The sequence below is a fragment of the Scleropages formosus genome, chromosome 13 (genome assembly GCF_900964775.1).
Source record: "Scleropages formosus chromosome 13, fSclFor1.1, whole genome shotgun sequence".
Classification (NCBI taxonomy): Eukaryota; Metazoa; Chordata; class Actinopteri; order Osteoglossiformes; family Osteoglossidae; genus Scleropages; species Scleropages formosus.
Window position 1 is genome coordinate 19,767,381 of NC_041818.1, and position 13,451 is coordinate 19,780,831.

At 43.3% G+C, this 13,451-nt stretch overlaps 2 protein-coding genes across 6 annotated transcripts; both read right to left on the minus strand.

The window, feature by feature from the left end:
• Window positions 1-3,934: 3,934 nt before the first annotated feature.
• LOC108936747 (putative monooxygenase p33MONOX) lies at window positions 3,935-10,071 on the minus strand. Of its 5 annotated transcripts, none has more exons than XM_018756303.1 (9): window positions 9,956-10,071; window positions 9,074-9,184; window positions 8,448-8,508; window positions 7,885-8,072; window positions 7,557-7,677; window positions 7,128-7,243; window positions 4,818-4,933; window positions 4,558-4,721; window positions 3,935-4,393 (listed from the first exon to the last, which is right to left on the minus strand). In XM_018756303.1, the coding sequence occupies exons 3-9, from the start codon at window positions 8,473-8,475 to the stop codon at window positions 4,185-4,187; spliced, it is 942 nt and encodes a 313-aa protein (XP_018611819.1). In that variant the 5' UTR covers window positions 8,476-8,508; window positions 9,074-9,184; window positions 9,956-10,071; the 3' UTR covers window positions 3,935-4,184. The 5 variants fall into 5 exon arrangements, 4 of the variants coding, with proteins under 4 accessions (XP_018611819.1, XP_018611821.1, XP_018611820.1 ...); XM_018756305.2 differs by lacking the exon at window positions 9,956-10,071 and adding an exon at window positions 9,370-9,491; XM_018756304.2 differs by lacking the exon at window positions 9,956-10,071 and adding an exon at window positions 9,365-9,491.
• Window positions 10,072-11,845: 1,774 nt separating this feature from the next.
• On the minus strand, window positions 11,846-13,032 carry LOC108936819 (C-X-C motif chemokine 10-like). The gene is made up of 4 exons (XM_018756399.2): window positions 12,935-13,032; window positions 12,669-12,795; window positions 12,350-12,436; window positions 11,846-11,952 (listed from the first exon to the last, which is right to left on the minus strand). Exons 1-4 carry the CDS (start codon window positions 12,990-12,992, stop codon window positions 11,925-11,927), a joined length of 300 nt encoding a protein of 99 aa, XP_018611915.2. The 5' UTR covers window positions 12,993-13,032; the 3' UTR covers window positions 11,846-11,924.
• Between the last annotated feature and the right edge of the window lie 419 nt (window positions 13,033-13,451).

The window sequence follows — 13,451 nt, forward strand, 5'->3', positions numbered from 1 at the left end:
TAGGTACTCGTACCACATCAAACACCCTCACCGTCACTGACGGGAAATTCCATTTTGCTGCTTCTCTTTAGCGCTATCATCAATAATCTTTATTGACATTTACTGACAGACATTGTCCTGGCTGAAAAATATCGCTCAGATCACTACAATAAAGAAGCCAATCCTTCATAAAAAATGCAATAAACTAAAGGTGGACCAATGATGTCTAGGGCAAGGGTTAAAAGATGCCTTTTCTCACTTTGATACCTTTAGATCTTTGAACTACTTTCAATAGTTACTGTTGCCTTATGTTATGAACTGCAATTTCATAGCACCACCCATCGTAAATCATAGCTATAAAAGCCAGTAACACCTAGAAATGTCACAAGAGTAGGAAACAAGCATTTCAAGTTAACGCTACTGAGCTTTCGTCATAAGCTGTTGTATTTTCCTTAAAGTTTCCTTAATACCACTTGTGATGCACTCTTACAAACAAATCTATGGAGACCTTCCAAAGGTTGTCATATTTTGATGTTTCTTCTACTGAATGTCTTGAGAAGCAAATTTTCACTAAAGTAAAATCTAATGAGAAAATGAGATTTACAGATTAACAGAGTAATTCAGTTATGAAAGGCATGAAATACCTGGGCTGATTCTGAATTACATGTACAATTTCAGTGAAAACGGTGTTCCACGTATTTTAGAGATGGTAAAATACACAGTAAATCATGCGCTGCAGAAACGGAGTCACTTGAACACTCTGACTGTTGACTGTACATTGGGAGAGAGAACGTAAGATTTAAGAACAGAGTCATTGTTCTTCTGCTTGAATCCCCCCCCCGAAAGCTTCCCAAGATCCAGCATCCGTTTTTCGAAACCGAGTGCACGTCAGCCAACTTTTAACCCCCTCCCGTACTGTGTGCGGATGTCTGGGGATGGTTGGGGGATTCCGTGATTTCTCTCCTCCATTTTTCCACCTTCATACCCCTACTACTGTGGTCTTGGTAAAGAGCTCAGCCAAACAACCAACTGTATGTAGTGCACAAAGTCAAGGACTAGAGCCTATACGAAAAAGCAGGCAAGAAAACACTGCTCCTTCTACACAAGATGAACAAGGAGAGGAATATGCAAATGCCAGTGTGGCTACACTCCTGCCAAGAAGCCAAAAGCAAAACAAGTAAACCAGGCCAAGTCCAGAGTGTGGGTGTAGAAAGGGACGTCTCATTCCCTCACACGGTGAGGAAAATCTAACCCATCACATAGTAGTGGTGTCATTCAAGCCTGGCCGCAATATCCTGCCATTAAAAACCTCTTTACAAACAGCTGGATACGAGAGCGGGACCGGCTTCCGACGAGCCGACACGATTCGGTAAATTCACCGAGGCCATCGAAATACGTGAGCTTGAATCCCTTATCTTATAAAACATAAGTGTAAGCATGTTTGTTCCAACCCTCTTGTAACCTCTACCTTAAGAACAATGGGAAACAAAATACGCTAGGCTATTGACTGCAATTGCTGCTCTTGTTCCTTGGCCCCCCAGCAGCCCCTGATCTCACTGCCTGCGGAGCAGTACTGGGAGCCCCGTCACGGTGAATCAGAGAGGAAAACAGTCTGACGCGCTGGCTTGGTGACTGCTCTCTGGGCGGGCCTCACACTCCCATCAATCTCCATATAAACAGCAGCCGCCCCTGTGGGGCCTGCTCGACACGTCGGAAATGACCCTCCATGTATCACTGGGCAAAGCCCCAGAATAAAGATACGGAAAGGGGGCGAGGAGGTTGGGGCTGGATAGCATATGTTAGATATCTCCATGCGGAGCCGCGTGAGGCTGGGGTTCCAGCCGAGTGGACGGGGACAGCTGTGTTGTTCTTTTCTGTGACTGGAGGAGCCCCCGCATTCCGGCACAGCAGACGCAGTAATTGAGGTAGGGCGCAATAAAGGTGCTCGGGTGTCCACTTCCATTTTCGAGAAAACCCAGTCTTTGGACTGAAGCGTCGCACCCTGCAAACCAAGAAGGCATTGCACACCTCGGTGTCACGACTGAATGTCTTATATGGTTTTATATGATGACTGATACCTTTGAGTCCTCAAACCACACTGGATTACCAGCTGAGCATCCAGTCAGACATTACTACTTATTCCACTTCCACTGCTGCTTCCAGCAAAGCCACCGCCGCCCATTTTTGAGTTCATCATCTCATTTTTACATATTAAATTCCATGCTTTCGAAATTAGTGATTTTTTTGCAAAATGATTCAGCCTTCATAAATGAGGGTGAGGAGGAAAAAAGTTGGCTTAAACATGTTACCACAAAGCTTCGAATATTTTCACCTGTGACTGCTTGATGAAGACTAGAGGGTCAGATTGGACAACGTCACAGTGTTTTCCCCACCGTACTGAACACAAGGAGACAGATTCCGTTCGGGTTTCCTGCTTGTTCCTATAAAACTCATGCGAAAAGCCCATTTCAGAAGCAAAACTTTTTACGATTAGGCTGTGTCCATCTCTGCCCTAAACACACATCTATCCCGAAAAAGTCTGCCTGTGCTGGCAACATCGGTCGGGGGGAGGGAGCTCCTGGTAAGTTTGTGGTACCGCGAAACGGTTTCATGTTACAACTCGACCCGACAACTACTCTTCGCGCGAATTAAATTTCACTGCGCCTAGTCTACCTACAATATGGTAGAACGCAAAAGCAAGGTTATACGCTCCACTTGCCGTTGTCGCCACCTAGCGGTCGACAGAGGTCTCATTTGACACTACTGTAGAGGACTGTCCGTGTCACCTCTAAGAGGTCGAAATGTTTAAGGTTGGTGCGTTTCAACCCAGTTCAATCCCTGCACAGCGAGACGGACAGTCTTCTCCCAAGTTAATATTCATACAGGTTAGTGTCCATTCCATTTTCTAGAGTTCTCATCTTCCTCATTCCAAAGTCTTCAAAAATTTTTGATCAATTTACCCTACTAGATCAAACAGAATGCATATAATTAGCATGTGGGTTCAGCTAATTTTGCATGTATCACACCACTTTCCCCTTGTTTAAACTGGAATTGCTTACATAGCTGCTTGTGATTAAATAAATTAATCCCAGTATACATATATGCAAGCATTAGTACTCACTTTATTATAACAAAATTCAAGAACGCATTTTCAAATCCCAGGTGAAGCCATTTCAGACAAAACTGCATTAAACCCCATAGTAGTGCATATTAAAGATACAAAATGAACACTCAATGTCTATGCAATTTACATTATCTTCTTGAATGTAATTAAAGAAATCTGAATAACTTAACATTAATCCAATGTTTCACACAGGGATGTACTAGAAATGTTATAACCACTCAGTTCACTTAAAGTAGTGTATACAGTGGAACTTAACTGCAGGCAGTCCAAGGAGAAAATTTAAAAAAGTAACATGATATGGAAAATAATCAGGCCTATATTATATATACACACAATCCCTGAAAGTTTAACTTACAGCAATAGTAACAAATACAACAGTTGCATGACAAAACATCCTGAAGCTCCACTATTTTGATACAGCACTAAAGCTACAGTGTTAAAACAAAGCTTGTAATGCTGAATACACAGGTTACATCGTTTTCATGGGGATGGCATCACCAAGCACATTAGTTTTGCAATATGTGACTGTGGACTTCAGCATGTGTGTTTACACCATGGGTGGCCAACAACACCCTTAAAAGGCCATAGGGTCCGAGGGTTTGTCGTCCCAGCACTGCATCAATCGAAAACAATTGTTTAGAAAGAAAAACAAGCTGGCTTCCACACGAGGAGGAGGCATCTGACTGACCTGATAGTTGTCCAATTATTAAACATTTACACCCACAAGAACTGGGTACAAGTAGTTAATTGAAATGCTGCTACAAAAATCCCAGTTCTTAGACCACCTTAATTACACTGTGACTAAAGTAAACTAAAATAGCAGGGCAGTCATAAATAAGCCATTGTCAAGATAACACTCCCCCTTTGACAAAACAGGAAGGCGGAAACTCAAACCTCTCAATCAGGAAACAATTTAAAAAAGAAAAAAAAATTTCATTTCCTTGTTTTTAAAGAAAACGAAAAGGGCAAAACTGTCTGAAGTACATGGGGACCCAAGCAGCTGATGCGAGGACAGGGAAGTTTTTGGACCTCTGTGCCGTGGAGAAGGGTAGACCAGCTAAAACGAGGTCAAACTTGGCATTCAAAAGCCTGAAGGTGTGAGGACATTCATATCCCTGGGTTTGAGCTTGTGTGGACGGGGCATTTGTCTCTTGCCTTCCAGGCTGGTGATCTCTAACTTAGGGGCTGACAGATTGGCAGGGCTCTCAGCCATTCGAGTGACATGAGTCTTCATTGCCTCCATGGTTGTGGTGTTCTGGCCTCCCTGGTGCGACTGCAGACTGAGCCCTCCTGTGACAAGTAGCACATCAGCAACAGTTAAAGCTTGGCTTGTGGGCCCCGTTAGTTGTAGCCCACTCCACAAATACACTTCAGTCACAAAGGTGAACAGACATTTTCGCTACCTCAAAAGAAACTAAACATCACGCCTTGACCAGTGCTACTGAAGTTTGTACCTGGATCAGTGGAGGACTTCTGCACCAGAGGGCGTGACCCAAAGAAACTCCAGCGATCAAAGCTGCCGCCTCCACCTTCATTACCCCCCATTTCTGTGCTGGTGATCAAACTCCCTGACTGAGAGCTGGTGAAAAAGGCTGTAGAGCTGTGACTGAACCAGCTCCTGTTAGACACACAGTGCACAGTGACAAATCAGTCAAATGAAAAGATACAAGCAAAACTACACAGGAAGGCATGTTAAAAAGGAAGAATTTTGGACCTGCAATTCAGGTTAGGGGAGGTGTGGGTGATGATTCTTGGGGTAATAGAAGGGGTGGGTGGTGCCGATGTTGCCTTCCTTCCCTCCTTGGAGTCCCCACCAGGCACCTTCAACTTCTACAAGAAAAACTATATTTATTGCATTTTTCATCACTATTTTTCTCCATGTGTCACTTTGAAGAAAAGTTTCTGCTAAATGAGTAAATACAAATGGCATTAAGTGTGGTTGGGAACAACACTGGACCCAGTAAACAAAGTATTTACCCAGTGTAAAAGAAAACAAGACATTTTTGGGTAGACATAAGCTGGCAAGAGCATAAGTCACTCTACATATTTAATATTCTGTGAAAACAACTGGGCTTCTGTTCACTCGCTGCTTTTCCTGTAATTTACCAAGGTTGGTAAAAGGAGGTGCAAGTGGCCACAAGTTTTTTTTTTTTTAAATGCCAGGACAGCTGGTAGCATAGTAGCAGTTAGCTACTGCCTTTGGACCCCAATGTATCAGGTTAGTCTCACCTTCTAGCTGTAGCACCCTTGGGCAAGAAACTTACCTTAAATTGCTCCAGTAAAAATTGCCCAGCAGCTGTATACATTGGTAAATTAATTCAACTGTAGGCTGATTAACACTAAAATGATCCGATCGCTGTGAATCCATTTAAATGTAAACAGTTGAAGGTCACCACTAGATACTTGTTGATCCAAGTTGGATCGACACCAAATAGCGAAGGACAGGAGGGAGAACACAGGCAGCCTAAACTAGTATCCGACCTGGAGGCGAACTGCCCGCCGACCCGGTGGGTTTATGGGTCGGAACACGAGCGGAGCGCGAGCTCTCAGTCTCCGGCTCCTCCATTTTAACCACGACGAGCCCCGTGTTTAGGGGCAATAAACAAGGCAACACACGTCACGTGTGTGCGCGCAATTCAGAAACCAACCAATTTATTTTCAGTGAGAAAGCCGACACGAAGTAAAACGATACATACTCACTGCATCATCATGCTAATTCCTCTCAACACTACTACTTTTTCGCCTCGTTACGGTCACCGAAAGCGAAAGTTCTAATAACCCACCGCAGCCAAGTGCGGTTATGTTCTCGCTAAAGACAAACGGAACACATCTGGTGTCACTGCAGTGTTTTAAATGCCACTTTTCTTCGTCAACAAAGTGCGGTAGCAGCAGAAGTAGCTAACGCTGCTCCCGCACAGGCCTCAAGGCTAGTCGAAAACACAACACACACACTCTGCCCCTTCGAAATAAGTATCACTGCTCGGCGGTAGAAAAAATACCTTTTCAGGAGATAATTTCTTTCTTTTTCACGTCGAATTGACGCACTCCAGTTGTCCATCTTTAATACTCTGCTCGGAGCTGTGGCAGTAATGCTACACTAAAAATGGCACCGTCAAACTGAAGGCCTCTGAAGCTCCTCCTAATTGGCTAGTTCGTCAGCACGCGTGAGCCCGTTCGGCTTATTTGACCCCCCCTTAGCAACCAATGAGAAGACACTGAAAAGCAACTCCCAGAAGTGACTTCTGATTGGCTGGTACGTGAGCATGAGGGGGCTCGTCCGAATCTACATTAGTGACTGGCGAGCAGAACCAAGAGAACGGACCATGAAAGTGACTCTTGATTGGTTGATTCTGGAAAAAACCAGGGGGCTCGTCTTTATCAGCAAAGTCCCTCAGTAACCAATAAGCATCAAGGGGAAACGATGTGACTCTTGATTGGTTGGTTCTTGAAAAACAATTGGACTCCTCGCTCTTATGTCCCGCCTAGAGACCAACGAGCAATGACGCAGAAACACCCAACTTTTGACCTGTTTGTTACATAACATGTTTACTTAAGTAAATATGATCTGGGGGATTTTAAAGCCAGCAATTGAAAGCTGACACATTAACATTAATATACGATACAACCGCACTTACACTGTGCATTTCCATAAAAGTATATAACATCTTTATTGGCGAGTCAGATTTGCTTGTAAACTTCTTTTACATGTTATTTTTAACAGTGTTTGATAAAAACAAATACCACATGACTTTAATGGAATGTTATTATACATATTTTTTAGACCACAAATGTGCAGCGAAATGATTAAAGTTGTAAAATGTTTCCAGTTTTACTGAAGCTTATGTAACAATTTTTAATTAATGTGTTTGTTTGTTTCTTTTCTACCAAAAGGTAAGGAAGAAGTAATACGTGTGTGTGCGTTCGTTCATGTGTGTCTTTGTACAGGGACCCTATGATGTAAGAATGACCGTTTCTTCCTTTTTTGATTCACAGAACCTCTTTCGGTCACCCAAAACTGACGCACCTCTGACACGCGGTGATAGCGGGTTTCTTCTGCCGTCAGGCCCTTGTGTGGAGTGTAGACAGCGTCCGTCAGTCCAGCGTGCTGCTCAAACTTCTGGATGCTGTCCTGGGTGTGAACTGAAGGGATGGAAAATATGTGTGAAACCTGGTCCACACTCCACAGTTAATAGCTCTACCTTGGTCATTTGAATAAGTAATTCCTTTAATACTTTGTGGTGCTCAGAACTCATTTTTAGGTGCCCATATGAATGCCGAAGACTCCACTTTTAGCGAAATTTAGAAATGTGGTGATGACATATGACATGCATGAGTTTTCACCAACGTGTTTATTTTTTCAGGATGATATATCTATTTATCCTTCTGAGACGATTCAAAGAAATTCATCTAAACGGAGTTACAATTTGCACACCATAACACTCTATGGGCTTACTAGTCATGAGGGAACTCATGATGACAGCTGAAGCTTTGGCCTTCACCACAGAAACAGAATTTTTCGCAACAGCGCCATCGAAGGAGGCCGCGTGACTCATGAAGCTCTCAGCTTCAGCCTCCTGAAAGAGAACTATATTAGCACACAGGACCTCCTATTTTATGATATGACTTACGATGAAGGGGAAAACAAGTTTCCATTTAAAGTGTCCTAAGAACTTCTTTTCAACACCTGCGGCACCCAAGTGGAGTCAGCACATAGAAGAGATCTAACGAGAGCGCAGAGAGGTTTCAAGAGATATAATAAAGAAGTTGTATGGTTAATATACCTTTGCCAAGCGCTGAAACTTTCTTTCTGGAATCACCGGCTTCATCCATATGACGTTCCCACTGATGTCCGAGGGAGGCGAGCCCAAGGGTGCGTCCAGGGCGTCGTCATAGCTCAGGGCACGGCGTGTCATTCCAGTGGGTAGAGACATCCCAGTTGACAGGCCACCCGATGTACCCGACTCCAAAGCTATGCAAGATAGATAGGAACCCAAAACCACAAACAGAAAAATGACAAAGGATTAGAAGTTACATAACACAACAACGTCATTTAAGTCCTTTGGTGGAGGGCTAAAATCTGTTTTACATCAAATCCGCAATTCTGTCTTTACGGATTGTTCCGTGACATTTGTGTTTTAACTCTCTGCGGTTCACCATGTCTTCAGCATCATACGTTGACTTCTTTTTTTATACTTTAGTTCGTAACCTTCAAATGGTTCTTAATATAACCATCCATATAAATGAAGCAGCGAATTAGATAAAAAGCAAACATTTCACTGGAAACTAATTTCTATACCTTTTCCATATTTTGCACATAAAATTAAAGTTTTCCTTCCTTTTTTACCTGGTATCTCATCTGGTCTGGATGCCATTGCGTAGGAAGTTGTGAACAGGGAATTTCAGTGCTGTACAGTTTTTATAGAGAGGAAAAAAAAAAAAAAAAAACATCAAACAGAACAATTCAGTCCATGTCTTATGCTTAAACTGACCTAAAACGTACATCCTGCTAGCAGCGCAGTGCTAAAACTTGGTCTCACACAAATTGCTTTGTGGGACAGACAGATTAAACCCATTTTTTTGACAATCTGAACTGAAATTAATGAGAAATATCAAGGGCCAAACTGCAAAATCAAAGCTTACAGAGATCAGCTGTAAATCAGAGGAATTAAACTTTCAAGAACAGTCTTGCAGGAAATATAAAATCTGTTCGGTTCAGTCATTTATCTGACCCGATTTCAACATCTCAGCTGCGTTGAATATTAACTTTTTTAAATCTTACACAAAGTTAGCAAAGCTGAACTGCATGGTCATGTGCAACTAAAACAGAGTAATCAAGACAAAAAAAAAGCGTCCTTATTATTCCCGCCTTGCAAAACTGACAAATGCACTGTTTATCATTGTTTTTTTTTTTTTTCTTATTTTTTTTTTTTTTTTTTAGAAATATATATATTTAAAAAGTCAATTTCTCACGGCGAGAGGGTTATTTCCCTGGGCTGATGATCCCACTGGGGGAAGAGCAGCAGAAGGGCTCGCAAAGGTCAAGAAACTGGAAGAAACTGGACATTTCATTTTCAGCAACACCTGTCAAGGGAAATGATTTGTGCAAAATCAGTCATTCAAAACTTAATCGCTTTTTCATGGGAATTTCAGTGCTGCAAATGGCCGTTTGCTGGCGGAAAAGTAAAAATAATGCGATCCTTGCGTAACCTCCATTTTGCTCGCGATTCAATACATGTTACACTAACTTAAGACGATATTTACCTGACCTTTTTTTTTTTCCCCGACAATCGCTGCGGATTTCTCAGCGTAAAATCATTTAACTGCACGACGATCCCGTTCTCCACTGGAGGCGCGCGCGCGACGCGCGCGACGCACGCGCCGCGGGACACCTGCGGAGCTCGCGCGCGGTGACTTGCACAAAACAAGCGGACGGGCCTAGAAACGCTGTGCAAATCTAATAACTCACAGCCAGTTATTATCATAACCGCGACTGTCGCAAATCTCCCAGAATGATTATGGGAGATTATGCTAATCATCATCTTTTATTCCAACTAGTGCGCATTGTGGCTGAGTTACAAAAAAAAAAAAAAATTGCAAAAACATGCCATTTTGCCACGTCGCTGCGAAAAAGAAAAAAAAAAAGCAAACACGCGACATCGCTGCATGTATGTTTCACACACATGTGTGCATGCAGCTCAAATATGTCACTTTATCTGCAAAGCAGCACGAGGGCGGCCAAGAACTATATCGCGATCGTTAACCCGCAGCAGGCAGCGCCGGCAGTGACAGCGAACGGAGCAGAAAAAACAGCACAAAGAGCCCAAATAAACCAGGTCCTTCTTCTCCGCTCACCTCGTCCAGTCTCCTTATTGAGAAGCATGATGTACGCTCAACATTTGGACACTTATAAGCCGGTTATCTGACACCAGTACCAGCTGACATCCCGTGCCTCCTGTCGGGTCTCCAGTGCTGTAAACACGGCCTGTAGCGCCACCCGCTGGTTCCCTTTCGTAACATCTCAACAGCGTCAATATGAACCTTTGGTATCAGGGATCTACAAACCAGCGTAGTTAGCGCGTCTACCTCTGGACCCCAAGGTTAGAGGTTCTAATCTCACCTTGCGCAAGGTGCTCATCGGGCTCTATAAATGGGATACATCAATCAACAGTGTGTCACTTTGAAGAAAAGCGTCCGATTAATGAATAAACCTCATGTGGATGAATAGGTTGTGGTAGAGCCGTACCCACAAAACTTATTTTAAACGTCTGATTGAATAACAGCACACGCAAAAAAAAAAAAAAGGTCCCCTAAGGGACCTGCGCTTCCAGCCATCCCTCCCCGCCTGCTTAGCACTCCCAGATTTTTTCCTCTTGTTATTCGCAAACACAGTCATCCCATCATTTTCCCCAGAAGTGCTCCCAGTGGTTGAACATGTTTTTTACAATTTACCCATAATCCAACTATTATCATTAAACAAATCTTCCCATCCAAACACACAGTAACGCGGGGTCGTTATTACTGTTTTAGGCAGGAAACCTCCATCCATCTTCCCCCGCTTATCCGGGGCCGGGTTGCGGGGGCAGCAGTCCAAGCAGAGTCTTCCAGACTTCCCTCTCCCCGCACACCTCCCCCAGTTCCTCTGGGGAAACCCGAAGGCGCTCCCAGGCCTATGATCACTCCAACGTGTCCTGGGTCTGCCCCGAGGCCTCCTCCCAGTGGGACAAGCCCGGAACACCTCCCCAGGGAGGCGTCCAGGAGGCATCCGGAACAGATGCCCGAGCCACCTCAATTGGCTCCTCTCGATGCGGAGGAGTAGCGGCTCTACTCCGAGCTCCTCCCGGGTGACTGAGCTCCTCACCCTGTCCCTAAGGGTGCCCCCAGCCACTCTGCGGAGGAAACTCATTTCTGCCGCTTGTATCCGCGGTCTCATTCTTTCGGTCATGTTCCAGAGTTCATGACCATAGGTGAGGGTAGGAACGTAGATCGACCGGTAAATTGAGAGCTTCGCCTTACGGCTCAGCTCCCTCTTCACCACAACAGACTGGTACAATGACCGCATTACTGCGGATGCCGCACCGATCCGTCTGTCAACCTGCAGCTCCCTGTCTAATATAAATAGTTGCATTATGGGGAATAATGTGAAATGTGGGTGTGCAAATAAAAATAAAATAATTTAAGTTTTTAAAAATTTTTTAAAATCAATCAACCACCTTTTTCTTTTTGCTTGATTTATAATAATAAATTGATACAAGAACCAATCATTTCATAGCCTCAGATTTATTTTTGTAATAAAAAGTGCTTGTAGAAATGTAGAACAATATATTTTACGGTCATCCATTAATTTGTACAAACTGGTCGTGTTGATCCAGGAAGAAAAGTAAATAGGGCTGGGTACGCTGTGGCTGGGACACCAGTTTGTCGCAGGACATTCATATGGATACAGAAATATTTGCAATTCATAGTCAGGTGAGCCACATGAAAAGTTCGCACAGATGAGTTCATCTTTCGGTCTGCAAGACTGAAGCCGTGAGACACTTGTGCTACTCATTATACCAACATGCTCGCATGGAATGAATGCTAATAAAAAAAAGAAAACTTTTTAAAATGTATAATTTAATTAAATATAGCTTAAAATTATAAAAGTAAGAATATTCTATTTCCTCTTGAAGTTTATTCGCCAAAGGAGTACATGAATATAAAAAAAGACATAAATACACATTGTGTCAATAAAAGTGTGGCCTAAGGAGGCACAGGACAGTGGGGGAAATGAATTGTGCAAATTCAGCATCAGGTCTTCAAACTTTTCGAACCACAGGTTTCCTCAAGCGGTCTCAGTGATTGTCTTCCTTCTGCATTTAAAAAAAGAATTAAAGTGATATACTTGCAACTGAACCGTGATGTCATGAAACAAAATTTTTGCTGGAACACTAGTAAAGGCATTGAAACCTGTAGGAACTGTAGCCGAAAAACATCACATTCTGAGTCTGAGAATGTAGACTTTTGTTGTACTTTTTAGAAATGTTTTTCTCGTGTTCCTACCCCATTTGAAAAATGTGAATTTCAAGACTCTAAGCCATTGAAGACAACGCACAGCTTTTTTCCTCCATGTATTAACCAGTGATACATAGTTTTTTTTTTTTCTGCTTAGTACTGAAATGAGTAAAAGCTGAAATGAGGGAAAATATTCCCATCGTGTGCTTTAGTTTGATTCCTGTACGCCTGAAAGTGATAATTCTAAAAACTTACGGTTTATTTGCCATTTTTTTCAGAATGTCACGGATTTTCTGGGCATCAGGATTCAGGCAGTACTGGCCCCCTCTTTTCAGGTTGATGCTGCAAAAGCAACCAAAAATACCCTATAAATGTAACGTTTTGCAAAGACTTACGGAACATCTTCAGAACATGACAAGTGAGAAGCAGTAAAGCCATAAGTGAAAGGAGCAGACGGCAGCAAGACCATCCAAGTAACCATTTTTGTACACTCTAACAGGTTGCATTTGAAGATGATGCTACTCCCAGCCAGAGTGAGTGGAGCTCATCAGGCCTCCAGGAATCTTCTACTTACATAATCTCCATCTTGTCGCAGAAGTTGGATGGAGGGAAGATCTCCATGTTCTGGATTTGGCGGGGATTAATGCCAAGATTATCCCGAGTCTTCTTGCACAGACACTTGGAACTTCCTCCCACGATGCCTGATGAAAGTCATGAGATGGGTAAGAAACAGAGCAGCAATAGCTCAGAGATGCACACATGTGTAGGCAGAGAGCTGCACTGATGAAATGATCAGCGATGGTTTAGTGTCCGGAAGGAAAGGACGAAGAGGTCACTCACTTTGTGAGAAGGCAACACTGACCAGGAGGCAGAGGAGCATGAGCACTTTGGTGATCATGGTGAGTGGTGTGGTCTGCGGTGCAAGTGATGATGTTGGCTTGCTGCTGCTGATGCTCAAAGTGTCTTGCAGGGCTCCTTATATACACACGCACACGGGCACACTTCTGTCACTCGGGGGAAATTTCTCTGCTTGGAAACTAAAACGTAGAGGAAATGGAACCATGATCTCACACAAGGGGGGGGGTTTCACAGTTTTTGTTTTAACTGGTCACATGTCCAGCACAATGCAAATTGATGTATTGTCACATTTTTGTCTTACTTAATACAATGTAATATGAAGCACCAATAAAGGTTTTACATAAATACACCAAAAAATAAATAAATATAAATAATATAAATAAACCAGGGGGGTGCGGTGGTGCAGTGGTGCAGTGGGTTGGACCAGGTCCTGCTCTCCGGTGGGTCTGGGGTTCAAATCCCACTTGGGGTGCCTTGCGATGGAATGGCGTATGTCCCC